Source organism: Ziziphus jujuba, chromosome 1 (genome assembly GCF_031755915.1).
Source record: "Ziziphus jujuba cultivar Dongzao chromosome 1, ASM3175591v1".
NCBI lineage: Eukaryota > Viridiplantae > Streptophyta > Magnoliopsida > Rosales > Rhamnaceae > Ziziphus > Ziziphus jujuba.
This window is the reverse complement of record NC_083379.1, coordinates 708,285-727,189: the sequence shown is the minus strand read 5'-3', so window position 1 is coordinate 727,189 and position 18,905 is coordinate 708,285. Positions and strand designations below refer to the sequence as shown.

At 34.6% G+C, this 18,905-nt stretch overlaps 2 protein-coding genes and 1 long non-coding RNA gene across 4 annotated transcripts; all 3 read right to left on the bottom strand.

Moving 5' to 3' along the window:
• Positions 1-2,172: 2,172 nt before the first annotated feature.
• Positions 2,173-4,880, bottom strand: LOC132805371 ((R)-mandelonitrile lyase 2-like). Its single transcript, XM_060820131.1, has 4 exons — positions 4,793-4,880; positions 3,465-4,124; positions 2,541-3,387; positions 2,173-2,435 (listed from the first exon to the last, which is right to left on the bottom strand). The coding sequence occupies exons 1-4, from the start codon at positions 4,878-4,880 to the stop codon at positions 2,390-2,392; spliced, it is 1,641 nt and encodes a 546-aa protein (XP_060676114.1). The 3' UTR covers positions 2,173-2,389.
• Positions 4,881-5,621: 741 nt separating this feature from the next.
• On the bottom strand, positions 5,622-8,361 carry LOC132800336 ((R)-mandelonitrile lyase 2-like). The gene is made up of 4 exons (XM_060813791.1): positions 8,168-8,361; positions 6,848-7,513; positions 5,923-6,769; positions 5,622-5,825 (listed from the first exon to the last, which is right to left on the bottom strand). Exons 1-4 carry the CDS (start codon positions 8,253-8,255, stop codon positions 5,780-5,782), a joined length of 1,647 nt encoding a protein of 548 aa, XP_060669774.1. The 5' UTR covers positions 8,256-8,361; the 3' UTR covers positions 5,622-5,779.
• Positions 8,362-12,833: 4,472 nt separating this feature from the next.
• Positions 12,834-18,098, bottom strand: LOC132800345 (uncharacterized). Of its 2 annotated transcripts, XR_009635380.1 has the most exons (3): positions 14,106-17,209; positions 13,171-14,035; positions 12,834-13,063 (listed from the first exon to the last, which is right to left on the bottom strand). It is a non-coding gene; the product is annotated as an uncharacterized LOC132800345 (long non-coding RNA). The 2 variants fall into 2 exon arrangements; XR_009635379.1 differs by having other exon boundaries at positions 13,171-18,098.
• Between the last annotated feature and the right edge of the window lie 807 nt (positions 18,099-18,905).

Sequence of the window (18,905 nt, the reverse complement as noted above, 5' to 3'; positions counted from 1 at the left end):
AACCACGTAAAATTAATACCGAAACATACCTTGCTCATGCATAACAAATAAATTAAATTAAACTGCATTAAAACCATAATTAAACCACACCACATGAGCGTAATTAAATACTAAATTAAATACCAATTAAATTTAATTAATTGCCCAAAATAATTTTTGAAGGTGGGTCACTCACCTGGAGAGCGCAAATCAACTAAGATCCTCCTCGGGATCCACTCCACTACTCGCGCGTGCACCTAAACAACCACAGTGCACAAACCAAAAATATTAATATTTTATTCGGGTAATTCCCAAATGGATACCCGGGGAGCGAACACCAAGCGAAATCTAAGGGTTACGAGTTATATACCGAATCGAAGCTCGTGTGATGAGGATCACGGATTCGGTCTTACTTTCCGGTGATCGAACCCGACGGGGTCGGAATCTCGCCGGAAAGCTTTTCGAGTTTCGGCTCCGCAATTCTCCCAAACCGTCGCGAATTGGCGGAAACGGAAGTCGGATTCGGATTCAGGAGGTCGAACACTACGGACTGGAGCTGGCCGGAATTTTCGGGTACTCGCCGGAACAGTAATTTCCGGCGGGCCGCCACGTCACCGGCAACCGTCACCGGAACAGTGTTTTCCGACGGTGGCCGTTTGCTGTGAAATTTTGCAGATTTGTAGATCGTGAGGAGATCAATCCAACGGGACCGACGGTGAGCAAAACGGAGGTCGGACGGCGGAGAAATCACCGTTTGAAGATTTTCGACCCCTCGCCGGAAAACGCTCCGATCCCGGCGCGTCGGTGGTCCGATGGCCGTGATTTTTGGTGGGTAGGCCGGACTTGAGGAGAGGATCAAGGCTGTCAGGCGCGTGTGGCCGGAAAATGGCCGGAACAGTGCCGATTCGCGGTGGCCGGCGGTGGAGGGGAAAAATCGCCGCCAAACTTCGGACGTCCGATCCGGGCGCGTCCGGCGGCCGTTCGCCGTGAAACTTGGAGGTTTTGCCGGAAATGAGGTGGGCAACCTTTCTGTCCGGCGCATGTACAGTAACTCGGCCGGAACAGTGGAAAACTCCGGTGGCCGGCGGTGGCTCTCTCTCTCTCTTTCTCTCTCCTCTCTCTCTTTCTCTCTCTTCTCTCTCTTTCTCTCTCTTCCCCGAGAGTTTTTCAAAATTAAAACCCTGCGTGACACTGTTCATGCCACGTGGACCAATCAAAAGTTGACACGTGGCATTTCACTGTTCACTGACCCAAAAAAAAACATTAAAATAATACGGTATCCGGTAAACTTCAAACGTCCATAACGTTTTAACCGGATGTCCGTTTTGAGCGTGCCGCTAGTCTGTGAACTCGTATCGACGAGCACTTCACAACCATGCATGAGTCAAAGCTCAATTCCCCATAAACAAAAAGTCAACTCCGGCACCCCTTGGACAGTTTGGACCGCAACTTGTTTCGTCCATAACTTTCAAACCGTAGCTCCATTTTCGACGTGCTACCAGTCTACGAACTCGTGGCATCGTGCACTTCGCCACGGTACCCTAGTCATCTCGCAATTCCCACCGAGTCAAAAAGTCAACTTTTGACCCCTTCGGTCAACGGTCAACGGTCAACGTGCACGGATTCCGGTGCGATTTGGGACGGGGTGTTACTGTAACATCCCACATCGGTTGGAGAGGGGCACGAAGCGGTCTTTATAAGGCTGTGGATACCTCTCCCTTCAGGACGCGTTTTGTGAGCAAAACCTTGAGGCTAGGGGGGAGAGAGGGTGTGAACCCTGGGCCAAAGAGGACAATATCCTGATGCGGGTGGTCTGGGCTGTTACAGTGGTATCAGAGCCAGTACCCGGATCGGTGTGCCAGCGAGGACGCTGGGCCCCAAGGGGGGAGGATTGTAACATCCCACATCGGTTGGAGAGGGGCACGAAGCGGTCTTTATAAGGCTGTGGATACCTCTCCCTTCAGGACGCGTTTTGTGAGCAAAACCTTGAGGCTAGGGGGGAGAGAGGGTGTGAACCCTGGGCCAAAGAGGACAATATCCTGATGCGGGTGGTCTGGGCTGTTACAGATACTATTTGTGATCATTATTTGAAGTCTAAAGAAAGATACTATTAGAGATCATTAATTAAGGAGACAATTACATAAACAAATAATCAAAAAGTGTTCGGAAAAAAAAAAAAAAAAAAGGGGGTGATCAAATAGTGTAATTCTGACAAAGAGCTTGAAGCACAGTGAAGCAGAGCACAGCCTAGCCTTGTATATCAATTAAATGTACGTACAACAAGGAATTACAAAGCATCCCATTACATATGGAAATGTGGTAAATTTACTATTTCTCGATTTATTTGACATTTTCGAATTCTCTGCAGGTAAATGGAAAACAAGATGATCACAGTGTTGTATATATCTATCTACTTTACCACTCTTCTTTCCTTCAGAATCTTAAGCCCAATGTACCTGCCCAAAATACACACAGCAAGTAAAAAAACATTAACCCAAGTTGTTATAATTAATCAATTTGTACGATTAATATTAGCTTCGCAATTTAAGAAGAAAACTAACCGGCCTATCATCATAAGGGTAGCCTGGGGATTGGTCCCTGGTGACGCATCGAATGTGGATACATCTACCACACGAAGCGAATTTGTCCCCTTCACCCTGTAATCACCATCCACAACCTTTCCCACCAAGCAACCACCATGGTAATGCCAGAAGGATCTCACTGTGCTCCGACAAAACGTCTCCATTGATGCATCATCAGATTGGTTCTTCGGCAAAGATGGTCCAAGAAACTTGAAACCCTCTGCACCCTCCAAATCTCGAAACTTTAGTTGTTCAAGGGACTCTGTCTTCAGCAAATCACCAACCCTCCTCATTCCTTTAACACAACGAGCAATGTCCACCGCTTCAGAAAAGTAGTTGAACCGGACAGCTGGACTAACTTTCACATCAGCGGACGACAACAACCGGAGTGAACCGGTGGACTGAGGTCCCGAGAACTTCTCAACAATGGTTGCCAAACTAAATTCCAAGGGAGAAGTGGAATTTGGAAAAAGGCCAAAAGGTTGAGGGAAAGAAAATGGAAAAGTGTAGGAGAAGGCCTCCATGCTATTGAAGTCACTGGTGATTCCTACAACCTGTACTGATGATGGGTCCAATGCAAATGGGGATACAATGTTGATCATATTACGAGGATTGTCTGCCATGAAATTTCCCACATCAGGATTTGAGTGAACAACCGGAATATGCAGAGAAGAAAGATGATTAACAGGTCCAACTCCACTGAGAAGTAGAAGTTGCGGGCTACCAATCGCCCCTGCACTCAATATCACCTCTCCTTTATCTCTTATTAATGCTCGATGAGTCTTCCCTTTAGAATCAGTGTATATGACTCCAGTTGCAGACAAACCTGCGTTCGAGTTTGTTAATGGAAAAACATAGGAAGACACATATTTCATCAAATAATAATGTTCTTGTAGTACTCACGTGATGCATTAGAAGAGAATATGATTTTTTCCACATAGGCCTCAACTGCAACTCTCAGATTCTTCAGCACTCCTTTGTTGAGAAGCTCCACAGCTCCATGTCTCCTTCCTTGGTCATCGTAAGTTGAACCCGAAATTTTAGTCCCTACCAAGTGTTGCAAAGTGAATCCATTGTCAGGACCAACTCCTGCTTCAAGTAGAGCTTCTCTAAAAATAGATTGAAAAGAAGACAAATTGGAGCGGAACACAATAATATCTTCCACCCACTTATATGCTTTCTCGACCGCACCCATGTCCCAGTCAATGCCTGATTCGTTGTAGAATTGGTTATTGGCTCTGGAGAAGAATCCCCCATTGATCATGCTGGTGCCACCTAGGATCCTTCCTCTTACATTTGGAACTCCATCTTCTGAAACGAACCTCTGAGCAGGGGTTTTTCCATCGTCTTCCTGCAGGAGATTAGCTCCTGAGCCTTTTGCAGTCAGAACCTGTGGATATGAAATAGGGGCGCTGCCCCTTTCAAGGACAAGAACAGAGTATTTTCTTGATAAAGTTGCAGCTAATGGACACCCTGCTGTGCCTCCTCCTACTATTATATAGTCATATTCGTCTTCTAATGGTACAGCTGTTGCATTACCTACAGATTTCATGTAACGAAAATCTGCAAAACACGAAGAGAAAGAATGAAAATTTTGAACAAAGTTTGATATTTGATTTAAATTTTGAAATAATAACCAGAAAAAGCTCTTCTGTTGCTGCATATATGTGCAGCTTAGAGTTGGAGACTGTATATATAATTTAGTTATGTTGGTTTTAATTATTTGATTTACATTTTCCACTTTCTATCTATGTTGGGTTTGAGAGAGACAAGAAAATACAGAGACATTATAGGAAGACGAAATTAAACATTGTGACAGATACACACCACAACATGAAATTGATCTTTTGTATCTGACAAAACTAAATGCATCTAACACATTAATATTCAGAGTTTATAACTGATTAAAAAAAAAAATCTTGGTTTTATTGATTTTGATTGAAAATATGTAAATAGACCATAAAAAATGTAGACAATTTTTTTTATTTTTTTTTGCCTTTTTTCTTTTACATTAATTTTTAGTTCCATGTAAATATAATTCCCTTCAGCTCAATGGAAATTTTTTTGTGGCCATGGTGTCAAATGTTCAGAACACTATTATACCTTAATAATCTGTTTTGTCAAAGCTAATTACAAATCCAACTTTAAAAGATATTCAAATAGATATGATTCAGGATATTTAAAAAAATAAAATAATATAAAAAGAAGAAGAAATTAATGGGGTTATGTACCATGATCAGATGAGGTGGCCAATGCAAGAACCTGCGTTTGAGGATGTAAAATATATGAAAGCAGAAACAATAACAAAGCTGCTGCCATTCTCGATGTCTCTGTATGATATTTTTATTTTTATTTTTGGTGAATTCTCTCTACGATATTGGCGGTTATGATAATTTATACAAACAAAGGTGCTTCTCAAAAATTGTTTTCTTGTTTTTGTTTCTTGTTTTTTCTGGAACGAGTTGGACTGCAAATTATATTCAACGAATTTTCAAATTAGTACCAAAAAACAAAAAAAAAAACAAAAAAAAGAATCTTCACATTAAATAAGTTCATCTCAAAATACAATCAATCATTGATGACGAAATTTCACTAATTGCCTGACACAAAGTTCTAAAGACGGGGAAGAATTGTTTTTTCCTGGTACCTCTCACTTAGATTAAAATTTAGATTCCAAAGTAAGCAAAAGACATGGCTTAATGTCTTTTTTTATTTTGTTTTTTCACAAACAAGTTTTATCAATTGGCCATGGCCAATCCAGGAAGTCATATTATATATCAGATGTCAATCATTTGAACTTTTATCGAGATTTTTTTCCCTTTCTCATTTGTATATACTTTAAACGGCGTAGCATGTATTTTTTTTTTTTTTTTCCATTCTCATTTGAAATCCATTTTCAACTAAAGAGCCACTATTATATATCATTTATTGAAGAAATAATTAGATAGAGAAATAAGGGGGAAAAAAAATGAAAGTTCAAAAAGAAGTGATCAAAGTGTTTCTAGACAAAACATGATGAGAAAAATTTCTGTTGTTATGGAATGGAGCTTGAAGCAAGTGAAACAGAGCACAAGTCTTATATATTAATTAAATGTAGATACAACAAAGATTTATAATACATATGCTCAACCACCACCATGACTTATTGAACATACTCATCACACATGGAAGTGGTCGTTTTACAAGTTTGTTATTCCTGATCACAATATTTTACATATCTATTTTGCTGCTCTTCGTTGCTGCAGAATCTTAAGCCCAATATACCTGCCCAAAATACAAACAACCAAGTAAAAGCCAATTGGTTACAATTAATTTGAGAGATTAATATAACTTTTCTAATTAATTTAAAAAGAAAACTAACCGGCCTATCATCATAAGGGTGGCTTGAGGATTGGTCCCTGGTGAGGCATTGAATGTGGATCCATCAACCACACGGAGTGAATTTGTCCCTTTGACCCTGTAATCACCATCCACCACCTTTCCCACCAAGCAACCACCGTGGTAATGCCAAAACGTTGTCACCGTGCTTCGACAAAATGTCCCCATTGATGCATCATCAGATTGGTTCTTTGGCAAAGATGGTCCTAAAAACTTGAAACCTTCTGCACCCTCCAAATCTTCAAACTTTAGTTCTTCCAAGGACACTGTCTCCAGCAAATCACCAACCTTCCTCATTCCTTTAACACAACGAGCAAGGTCCACCGTTTCAGAAAAGTAGTTGAACCTCACAGCCGGGCTAACTTTCACCTTGGCCGATGACAGCAACCGAAGGGAACCGGTCGACTGAGGTCCCGTGAACTTCTCGACAATGGTTGCCACAGTCAATTGTAAAGGAGAAGTGGACTTTGGAAAGAGGCCAAAAGGTTGAGGAAATGAAAATGGCAAAGGGTAGGAGATGGCCTCTATAATATTGAACTCACTGGTAATTCCTACAACCTGTACAACTGATGGGTCCAATGCATATGGGGCTACAATGTTGATGTTATTACGAGGATTGTCAGCCATGAAATTTCCTACATCAGGATTTGAGTGAACAATTGGAATATGCAGAGAAGAAAGATGATGAACTGGACCAATTCCACTGAGAAGGAGAAGTTGAGGACTCCCAATTGCCCCTGCACTCAGTATCACCTCTCCCTTTTCTCTTATTAATGCCCGATGAGTCTTCCCTTTCGAATCAGTATATATGACTCCACTTGCAGACAAACCTGCGTATTGAGTTTGTTAATAGAAAAACACAAAGAGAGACAGATTTCATCAAACAATAATGTTCTAGTAGTACTCACGTGATGCATTATTGGAAGAGCTGAAGATGATTCTTTCCACATAGGCCTCAACTGCAACTCTCAGATTCTTCAGTACTGCTCTGTTGAGAAGCTCCACAGCTCCATGTCTCCTTCCTTGGTTATCGAAGGTAGAACCCGAAGTTTTGGTTCCTACCAAGTGTTTAAGGCTGAATCCATTGTCAGGACCAACTCCAGCTTGAAGCAAAGCTTTTCTGAAAATAGATTGAAAAGCAGACAAATTGGAGCGGAACACAATAGTGTCTTCCACCCACTGGTATGACTTCTCGACCAAATCCATGTCCCAGTCAATGCCTGATTCATTGTAGAATTGGTCATCCGCTCTGGAGAAAAATCCCACATTGATCATGCTACTACCGCCGAGGATCCTTCCTCTTGCATTTGGAACTCCATCTTCTGAAGTGAACCGCTGAGCTGGTGTCTTTCCATCGTCTTCCTGCAATAGATTAGCTAATAAGCCATTTGCGCTTAACACATTTGGGTATGAAACTGGGGCACTGCCTCTTTCAAGGACAAGAACAGAGTATTTTTCTGATAAAGTTGCAGCCAATGGGCACCCTGCTGTGCCTCCTCCCACTATTATATAGTCGTATGACTCTTCTAATGGTAGATCGGTAGCATTTTGTACAGATTTCATGTAACTAAAATCTGCAAAATATGAAGACAAATGAGAAATTTCGAACAAAATTGGTATTTCATTTGAAATAACATCCAGAAAAAGATGTTCTGTTTCATATACATATTGAATTGCTCTTAAAAGTCCCAAAGTTTGCTGCAATTTAGGATTTTAGTCGCATATAATTTACAGTTATGTAATTTACTGGAATTGCATTTTCCAACTTTTTTCTTTTTCTTCTAAGAGAGACGAGTGAAGAGTAATAAAAATAATAAATAAATAAATAAATGAACAGTGACTTTATTCATGACATGAAAATGTTAAACTAACGCGTTTAATTGGTTCATTAAAAAAAAATAAAAATAAAAAGTAACCAATTTTAGATTTTACTGTTTTTTGGTTAAAAATATGTAAATAGAAAATATAACACGAAAAATTAATACTTGTTTTTTTCTTCGTTTTTCTTTTGTACTCATTTTCAGTTGCAAGGAAGTAATTCATTTTTATTAGCTCAATGGAAATGTCTTTATTGTGGCCGCGGTGCCAATAGTTCGAAACACAATTATACCTTAATAATTTATTTTATAAAAAGCTAATTATTTACCAATCCAACATTAAGAGATGTACAAATAAAGATATGATTCAGCATAAAAGTAATAAAAATTACAGGGTTATATACTACATACCGTGATCAGATGAAGTGGCCAATGCGAGAACCTCCAAATGAGGATGCAAAATATATGAAAGCATAATCAAAAACAAAGCTGTAGCCATTTTCAATGTCTCTATGGTAACTTTGAACTAAAAGCGGAAGGTGTTTTTGATAATTTATAGACTGATCAATGGTGCTTTTGAAAAAAAATTGTTTTGTTTTTTCTGTTTTTCTTTTTATTTTTTATTCCTCCCTTCCTCTGTCTTCTTTTAGTCCTTTATAATTATATAAAATAAGCATGCAAGAATAGCTTGAATATTTTGCAAATAATTATAGAAAATAATGTATGTGTATATATATATATATATATAGGAAATATTCACTGAACCAAAGTATTTAACAAATAACTACATTGAATGAATGCATATTGGAAAGTTATAGATAATTATGCCTTATACACCAATAAAACTATTAATTCAATGATCAAAATGATATTTATAAAAAATCTTTTTGCACATATAAAAACTGATTCTATATATATATATATATATATATATATATTTATAAAAAAATCTTTGTGTACATATAAAAACGGATTCTCTCTCTCTCTCTCTCTCTATATATATATATATATATAATCATGCAAAAAGTCCAACATTTGCTCCGTTGGCTTAATCTTGCCAATTAAACCATGTTCTTCGTATAAATTATATCTTACTTGGGCTGGGGCTGCTAAATAAGAAACATTTTTTAATTTCTTAGACAAGACTGTCAGCCTCCACTAGCTATATACTATCTGAAATAAAAGATACATGATTTCTCGAGATCCAACTTCTTCCATCAAAAGGAAAATCATGATGTGAGTTCCCAAGGCGTTTACCAAAATCATAATATTATTTATTTGACAAAAAAATTAAAAAAAAAATTCAACTAACATTCGAGAAGATAATATATTTATATATTTAAATATATAAAAATAATATAATAAAAAATTTATTAAAGGAGATAATGAAAAATAACATTTACAATTATTAAATCTGTATAATTTTCTAAATCTAACTATTGTAAATAATTGTCATTCACAATCTTTCTCAATAAATCCCCTTTATATATCAATTTTTATTTTAAAACAATTTGTATGACAAAATCGATCAACTCACCTATCATCTCTACCACCATACACGCATTATAGGATTAAAATATGTATACGCAACGTTATATCGAGAGAAATAATGGAGCGCGAAATACAATCTTTATTGATGGATTTTCACATAAATGCAATGCAATGCAATCATTGATGATAAAATATCACAACATTTTATCTGCGAAGACAAAATCCGTTACAGATTTTGGCATACAATGGATTCTCAATTATTTTTACAAGACAATGCATGTGTAGCAACAATATTTCATCATCGTTTGTCTTCGAAGACAGTATTTGAAAATGAAACACATTTAACTGGCCTTCGTGATTCTTTGTCTCTCATTCCAGTATTTCTAGCTTTTCAACACTGCTACTGTTTAATTTTTTATATAGTCTTCAAATAAAAGGAGCCAATTTGTTTTGAAAATGTTATTCATCATTATTGGCAATAATCTTCAATAATGCTTTTCACTTCGCCATATGTGTTTTTGTTTATGCATTTTTCTAAATCAAATTCCAGTTACACTGTAAATTACCACACAAGCTGTAATTATCAATAAATGCCCAATGGGATTAGCTTCTAACATTGATTAGTATGAAACAATACAGGATTCAGATTTTCAGTTCTTATTCTTATCTACTATTTATATGATCCTCTCTTAATTTAAAAACATTAAAAAAAAAAAAAAACTAGGGGGGGGGGGGGGGGAATAATTGCTTTTCAAGTTTAGATGAACAGAAAAATTATGGTAGAAGGTCTCCATCCAACTCTACATTATTAGAATTTAGAAGTACTAATAGAGTTGGTCAAGCACCGGCTCAATATGGCCATTCTTGAGAATCTTAATTATTCTTTGCTGTTAGAAGAGGGGCCCGGCTCATTACTCTTTTACTTACCACTGTATTTTTTTTATTTTTTTTTTCTTTGGGGTAATATACTAACTGCTGTCTCTGGTCTTATTTGTTAATACAAAATTAATGTTTTACTTCAAAAAATAGTACATTGCTAATTGTATTGTTTGACTTTGACAATGAACATCCACAAAAGTCAAGCCAGATAGTCAATTCTAAGGTATTGCATACATTGCATACCTACTTCTACTGTACAAATCGAGCACTTTTAAATCCCTTGTCGATTTTAATTCAATTTAGTTATGTGACTGATTATGTTAACAACATGTTTTGTGTCGTTATTAACCAACCAAAAAAAAAAAAAAAGCATGCTTTGTGTTGTTAGTGACAATTACACCTAAACTAATTATGACATACAATATATATATATATATATGTATATATTTAATTTGGAGAGCTAGTACTGTAGTTCATTATCAAAAGTTTCTTATCAGTTGATGACTTATAATATTTCGATTACCAAACAAGTAGTTACTTAAAAAATTAATATTGGTATATTAATATTTTGAATAGTTCTAGAAAATAAGTAATGCGGTTGACAGTTTGTTCTATATTTATGATTTATTTCTTTAATGCTATGGATTAATGTACATATTTGTTTTAAATAAATACAAACAATAAAATAATTTTTATACATATCTAAATTTCAAAAATATATGTGATAGAGTTAGGTTCACATTAGATAGACCTAATGGTTTTAGTATTAGGTTTTTTTATTGTTAGATTTTAAATCACATTGAAAGCTAAAATTTAAATTTTAATCATTGATCAAATATGGATTTAGTGATATACCAATGAAAATCTCATTTGAGCAAAGTAAACTTTGGAAAGACTCAAATAACTATAAATAAATTTTTTTTAATATTAGTCATTGAAGCGATCTACGGACTGAAAAATAAAATATTTATGGTAAAACCATCAAGTCGATCTAATACGAGCATGGTTGCATTGTATATATATATAGAAATATTTTCTTGAAAACTATCTCCAAACTTAATTTAATAAATATACTGATGTGTATACTAAAAATATCACCCATATGATCCCAAATATATTTTATCTTAGATATTAACATATATAATATAATATAAAAATATATATATAATCAGAGTCAAATCAAGTTTTAATATTAGAACTAACGTCAAAACTTATTTTTTCAACTTTTGAATCATATTAAAGGTTGAAATTTAAAATTATATTTATTAATTACTGGATCCCAACAAGGTTTACTCTTCCAAAATATTATTTTAGTATGTCACTAAACTTATATTTGATTACTTTTACATTTTAAATCATAATCTTTGATGTAATCAAAGGAAAATCTTATGTTAAAATTATTAGGTAGTCCTAATGTAAGTCTAACTCTCTCTAAATATATATGTATATATGTGTATATATATATATATATATTTATATATATTGTAAAGATTAACATGTAAAACCAAATAAATTAGACAATATAAGTTTCTTTTTGTTGTCCACACTATCATATCTCCTAGAATAAATTGAAAGATAGTCACTTGAATATCACTTCTATATGTGTGTGTGTGTGTAAATATATATATTTGACAAATAAATAACTATAAAATTATAGGATTTATTTTAATATAAAAAGGTTAAATTTATTTCCAACCAAAACAAAAAAAGGTCAAATATGTTTTCAACCATAATAGTATGGACCATGGAGCATATACTCCAAAAACATATACAAATTAAAACACAATAAATTCAGGTTTTATTTCAATAAATAAATAAAAAGACGACTATTTCTTTGACATTATGTTTTAAATCTATATATGGAATAACTAACTGGTTACAAGTTAATGACCAAAAAAATGGAGCATATACTGCAGGAATATATATATATTTATATATATATATATATATTAAAATACAATAAAGTGAGTTTTTTTTTTTTTTTTGGGGGGGGGGGGATCAATAAAGTCAGGTTTTACTTCAATAAAATAAATAAATATACAAAAAGATGACTATTTCAAATATTATTTTTAAAATCTATTATATGTTAATGACCAAAAAAAAAAAATGTGGTTACTAGTCCTCATTCAATTTTGTGTTTGTCTTTTACATTTGTATCTTAAAACCAACTTATCTTGAATCTGGTGAGCTTGACTTATGGACTTTTTCAGGCGTTTCCAGGTCATGAATCCATTCCAGCAGTCTTGGTTCTAGGATTTGTTCGTGCAATCTAGATTCCAAGCCCTTTTTGAGGGTTCTCAGTTTTTGGACCTTTTCAAATGTTCCCAAATCTAAAGTCCGTTTAGGCGATCCTAAGACCCGACCCATTAATTAAGGATCGTTATATATCTTTCATAAAATTTCACTATTAATATGTAATATCTTTAATTAAAAAAATTAAACATAATCATTAAGGTCTATTTGGACCTAAGATGCACTTAACTCGTTTAAGATTTAAGATAAAAGAACAAACATAAGTCATTGACCAAAAAATATACTAATAGAAATCATTTATTAAGGAGATAATTAGATAAATAAATAAGAAAAAAATAGTTAAAACTTCAAAAATAGGTGACCAAATAGTTAAATTCTGTTGACCAAAAAAACAAGTGTAATTCTGAGAACAAATCATGCTGATATAAAATTTCTGATATAACGAAGACTGAGCTTGCAGCAAGTGAAGCATATCACAACCTAGTCTTATAGATTAATTAAATGTAGACACAACAAAGAATTACAAAACAAACTCATCACACATGGAAACGGTCGTTTAACAAATTTATTATTCCTCGATTTATTTTACTATTTCGAATTCATTGAAAACATGATATTGATCACAATGTCGTATCCACATACTTTGCTGCTTTTCTTTCCTGCAGAATCTTAAGCCCAACGTACCTGCTCAAAATACACACATCCAAGTAAAAAAAAACATTAAGGCAATTGGTTATAATTAATTAATTTGTAAAATTAATATTAGTTTCTAATCTAAAATGAAAACTAACCGGCCTATCATCATAACAGTGGCCTGCGGATTGGTCCCCGGTGAGGCATTGACTGTGGATCCATCTACCACACGAAGTGAATTTGTACCCTTCACCAGATAATCACCATCTACCACTTTTCACACCAAGCATCCACCATGGAAATGCCAGAAGTTCGGCATCGTGCTTCGACAAAACGTCACCATTGATGCATCATCAGACTGATTCTTCGGCAAAGGTGGTCATAAAAACTTGAAATCTTCTGTACCCTCCAAATCCTGAAACTTTAGTCGTTCCAGGAACTTGAAACTTTAGTTGTTCCAGGAACTTTTTCTTCAGCAAATCACCAACCTCCCTCGTTCCTTTAACACAACGAGCAAGGTCCACTGCTTCAGAAAAGAAGTTGAACCGTAAAGCTTCACTTTGGCGGATGACAGCAACTGGAGGGAAGCGGTGGACTTAGATCCGGAGAACTTCTGAACAATGTTTTCCAAACTGAATTGTAAAGGAGAAGTGGAGTTTGGAGTTTGGAAACAGGCCAAAAGCTTGAGGAAAAGAAAATGGCAAATTGAGGGACATAGCCTCTGCAATATTGAAGTCACTGGTACTTCCTACCACCTGTGCAGTTGATGAGTCCAATGCAAATGGACCTACAATGTTGATGTTATTACGAGGATTGTCGGCCATAAAATTTCCCACGTCAGGATTTGAGTAAACAATCGGTATATGCAGTGAAGAAAGATGATGAACTGGTCCAACTCCGCGGAGAAGAAGAAGTTGGAGGCTCCCAATTGGCCCCGCACTCAGTACCACCTCACATGTCTTATAAATGCCCGATGAGTCCTGCCTTTCGTATCAATATATATGACTCCAGTTGCAGAAAAACCTGCGTTTGAGTTTGTTAATGGCAGAACAGAGGAAAACACAGAGACATAGATTTCATCAAATAATATTACACTAGTCACGTGGTGCATTGGAAGAGAAGATGATTTTTTTCCACGTCTCTTTCAAATAATATGAGCAGGGGCACTGCCTCTTTCAAGAACAAGAAACAGATATTTTTCTGATAGGCCAATGGGCACCCTGCTGTGCCTCCTCCTACTTGTATATAGTCGTATATGTCTTCTAATGGTGAATCAGTAGCATTATGTACGGATGTCATGCGACTAAAATCTGCAAAACATTAAGAGAAGAGGTCAAAATTTGAAGAAAGTTAATATTTGGTTTAAAGTAACATCCAGTAAAAGCTGTTTCACATAAGTATTGGATTGCTCTTAAAAGTCAAGAAGTATATGTAGCAGTTTAGGATTTGGGTCGTATATAATCTAGTTATGTTGTTTATTTGATTTGCATTTTCCACTTTCCTTCTACCAAGGGTTAAAGAGATCAGGGAAAGACTAATAAATAAATAAATAAAACAGAGACATTATATGGAAAATACCAAATTAAGCATTGATGCAGACATGACATGAGAATGTTCATCGTATGTAATAAAACTAACTCATTTAATTGCTTCGGCTAAGGTCATTTTGAGAGTTTATAACCTGGTTCCTTTTTTTCTTTTTTTTCTTTTTTTTTTCTTTTTTTGTACAGTAGATTATAACAAGTTAAATAATGAAAATTTAAAAAAAAATTAAAAAAAAAAACAACTTATTTTGGATGTTACGGTGTACGGTTAAGAATATGTAAACTGAAAATATAACATAGAAAACTAGGAATTTCTTCTCTTCCTTTTTCTTTTATATTAATTTTTAGTCCCATGTAAATAATTCAGTTTTTTTTCTTTTCAAGATCAATGAAAATATTACTTTAGAGCATAATTGGATATGTTTTTGAAGCTTTAATAAGTGCTTTCAAGAACCAAAAACAATATATATTTGTGATTATGTTTGACAAAAAACTAAAAAGTATTTTTTTGAACAACAAAAACAAAAAAAACAAAAAGAAAAAAAAAAAAGGCACTAAAGTTGCTTTTAAAAGATGGTACTTCTTCAAATACATGTTGTCAAGATTTAAAAATATAGATATTAAATACATTAATTAAAATATTAAAAATAAATTTAGAAGTACTTTTCATTGTACATAGTGAAACATTTTATTACTTATTTTATAAAACACTTATTAACAAAAACAAGACTTCCAAAGATATGTAAGCGAGAATAATCAGCGGGCTTATCAATCCACATCTCCATCTGTGTTTTCAGAACAATTGTGATCGATGGTGACTGATTGATCACATAGCAGGCGGTTTTAACTGCTTCTATCCAAAATGACTTGGCCATCCCTGCCGTTCTCAACATCACTCTTGTCTGTTCCAACAAGATTCTATTCATCTGCTCTATTACTCCATTTTACTGTGGAGTGTACACCACAACTGCCTCTTGATACCTTCTTATTGACAGAGTGTAACATCCCACATCGGTTGGAAAGGGGAACGAAGCATACCATATAAGTGGGTGTGGATACCTTTCCCTTGCGAGGCCTTTTCCTGTGACCCACCGTTGTATTGAGGTCAGGAAGAGCAAAACCGTGCGGGCCCTTGCCAAAGCGGACAATATCGCATGCGGGTGGTCTGGACTGTTACACAAAGGCTATCAAATTCTTCACCAGTATATTCTCCTCCATTTTCCATTCTCAAACACTTGATCTTCTTTTCAGATACAAGTTTCAACCTCGCTTTGAATATTTTGAAAACTGAAAATACATCTGCTTTCCTTTTGATTGGATACACCCAACATCTCCTGGAGTAATCAATAAAAGATACAAAATATCTTGCACCTCCTAGGGACAGAACTGGTGCTTGCCAAAAAAAGAGTAGATCAACTCTAAGATAGCTTTGCTTCTAGCATTAGAACTGCTAAATTTTAATCTGTGCTGCTTACTAATAACACAATGCTCACAAAATGGTAATGAAAAATTTTTGAGCCTTGAAAGAAGCTTTTGTTCAGTAAGAATCTTCAGACCTCATTCCAACGTATGGCCAAGGTTACGGTGCCACATTATCGTTGCTTCTTTTGCAGAGCTTGCCGACGCTATAGATGCTTCTCCTTCTTGTTATGTTTCTCCTTTAAACATGTACAGATTTACAGCTATCTTTTCCGCTTTCATCACCACAAGCACGCCTTTAATTATATTCATGATCCCATCTTGAATATGGGTTTTGCAACCATTATTATCTAATTGTTCCAAAGACAATAGATTTTTCTTTAAGAGTGTCCCATATTTCTTTTGCCTTCTTTTTTTCTGCCACGTTTAACAAAACTTCATCGGCTAGTGCTAGGTGCAGATTAGCAATAGCATTGCCATCCATCTCATTCCACTTGTTGTCATCGACGATCTCCGTGGGCCTTTCTTCAATTGCCACCAAGCAGTTATCTTTTCTTAAAACTGCTTTCATTCTCATTTACCATAATGAGAAATTATTCCCATTGAATTTTATTTTTTTTCGTACTTCACCGCCATTGTTGCAGATACCTACGAACCAGGCTCTGATACCACTGTTAGGAAATTGTGTTGTATGGCACACAATTACAGCTAAAGTCGAAATTATAAAAATGAGAAATTTGCATGTAAAATACTCAAATAAAAATACACACAAATAATTGGCAATTGTAGAAAGATTTCATTATAGCAAAAGAATATAAGTAATAATTTCTCTTTAAAATAAGAAGAGCATAATTGACAATACCCTATATCTTATAATAGGAGAAAACACACTCTCTTTACAAAGGAAAGAAACACATATTTAGGAAAGACTTTTTTTCTCTCTCTAATACTCTTATTTTCTCCCTTTCTATTTCTCACAAAGGAAAGACACGAATATTTAGGAGAAACCTTTTCTTCATTATCTCTCTAATATTCTCCTACTCTCTCTTTGCTTCTCATGCCAAGAAATGTAATACAAAGGAAAGACACAAATATTTAGGAAAGACCATTTCTAACTCTCTCTCTTTAATATTCTCCTTCTTTCTCTCTGTTTCTCACACCAATAATAGATTTGGCTTCTACATGAGAATGAATTGAGCCCTTCTTCAAAATGGGATGATTTTCAAATGAGAAGATGTGCATATTTATAGATGCATATGGGTAGTAAAGTTTAAATTGAAATTGAATTCTTCTTAGGTAGAGTTCAACTTGAATTTGAATTCTCTTTCGGTGGAATTCAAATTGAAATTAAATTCTCCTAAGTTAGTAGAGTTCAAATTGAATTTGTCCTCTATCTTGCTACCTTTCTACTTCAATCAACAAAAGTGGCTTTACCGCCACAAGGTTAAAATTCAGGAGTACAAATTTTAACTCACACTTGACTCAATAAGCTTATCTCTCTACTTTTTATGCTTTTCCTCTCTAAGGTGGCTGAGATGCGAAGGTTATCCAATAAATATGGCTAGAATAAGGGAGAGGAATAAGGAGAAGAAGATTAAGTAGAAGATTTCAAAAGTCCTCAAATGAAGGAGGAGTCCCCTTTATATAGGATTTCAAACTCTTTTTTAATCTCACTTTTTATTCATCATGTTGCTTGATACACTTAATACAAAAAAAGTAAACAGTTTGAAAAAGTGCATTTGTTCCTTAAATGGCATCTAGAGTTAATAAGCTAAGGATTTGAATCTAGTCCCAAATTATGTAAGATCATCTCTGGAGATATCCTGAACTCTTTTGATTTTATAGAAGGACCAGCAAATCCTTTCTTTTACATTTCCTTTTGGTGACAGATGGAAAAGGACTTCTTGGGAAAATGTGTGTGTGTGAGAGTGAGAGAGAGAGAGAGAGAGAGAGAGAGAGAGAGAGAGGGAGGAGCTATTGGTTAAAGACGATGTGATAGTTTTCTTGCAAAAGACAACTTCTTTCTACGTACATACTTTTTTTGTGCAAAGGAAAAGCATATTTTTTCTTCTACAAGGATTATCTCATTTTCCCATTCACTTATATGGATATATATATATATATACATACATATACAGGATAATTTTATGGTCAAAACCATCTGTATGCAGATAAAAAAAAAAAAAAAAGACGGTTCTTAGAAAAGCTTTTGTCTTTTTCCTGTCTATGTAAGAGAAAAGCCGTCTTTTCTCTTGATCCGCATATGGACGTTCCTGATCATAGAAGGATCTTCTATATATATATTTACATAATTCAAATTCTAAATATAAATATATATATATATATATATATATATATATATATATATATATTCCATATATAAAATATATAAAACGAAAGGTCAAAATACATACATACATACATATATATGTATGTACACATGGTGAATGAGTGAGCAAAATAAATGGTTCTTTGAGTTGGCTAAGGAGTTTTGAAATAGACAAATGAGCTCTTCTGTTTAAGTCAAAAAAGGTGAGCTAGAAAGAAATATAAATGGCAATGCTGCTTAGGAAATTTTGATTTATCTAAGATTATAGATTAAAATATTACTTATTAATTTAATATAAATTATTTTATTATTATTATGTTAAGAACCCTCAAGTGGATTAACTTTTTATTAAATCATCTAAATTAAATCCACATTGTATAGTTTGTGCCGGCTAATTAATCTCCAACCAAAAATCCCAATAATATCTTTGAATTATCCTTTGTATAAAAATAAAGTTATTTAACTAAAATATGTATTTTAGATTCAATGGATCCATCAGGTTCTTTATATTAAATTGGATATCAACAATAAACAATACTATTGGCAATAAGCAATACAAAAATGATGCGTAATAGAAAAACTCTCATTATTTTTGTTTTTC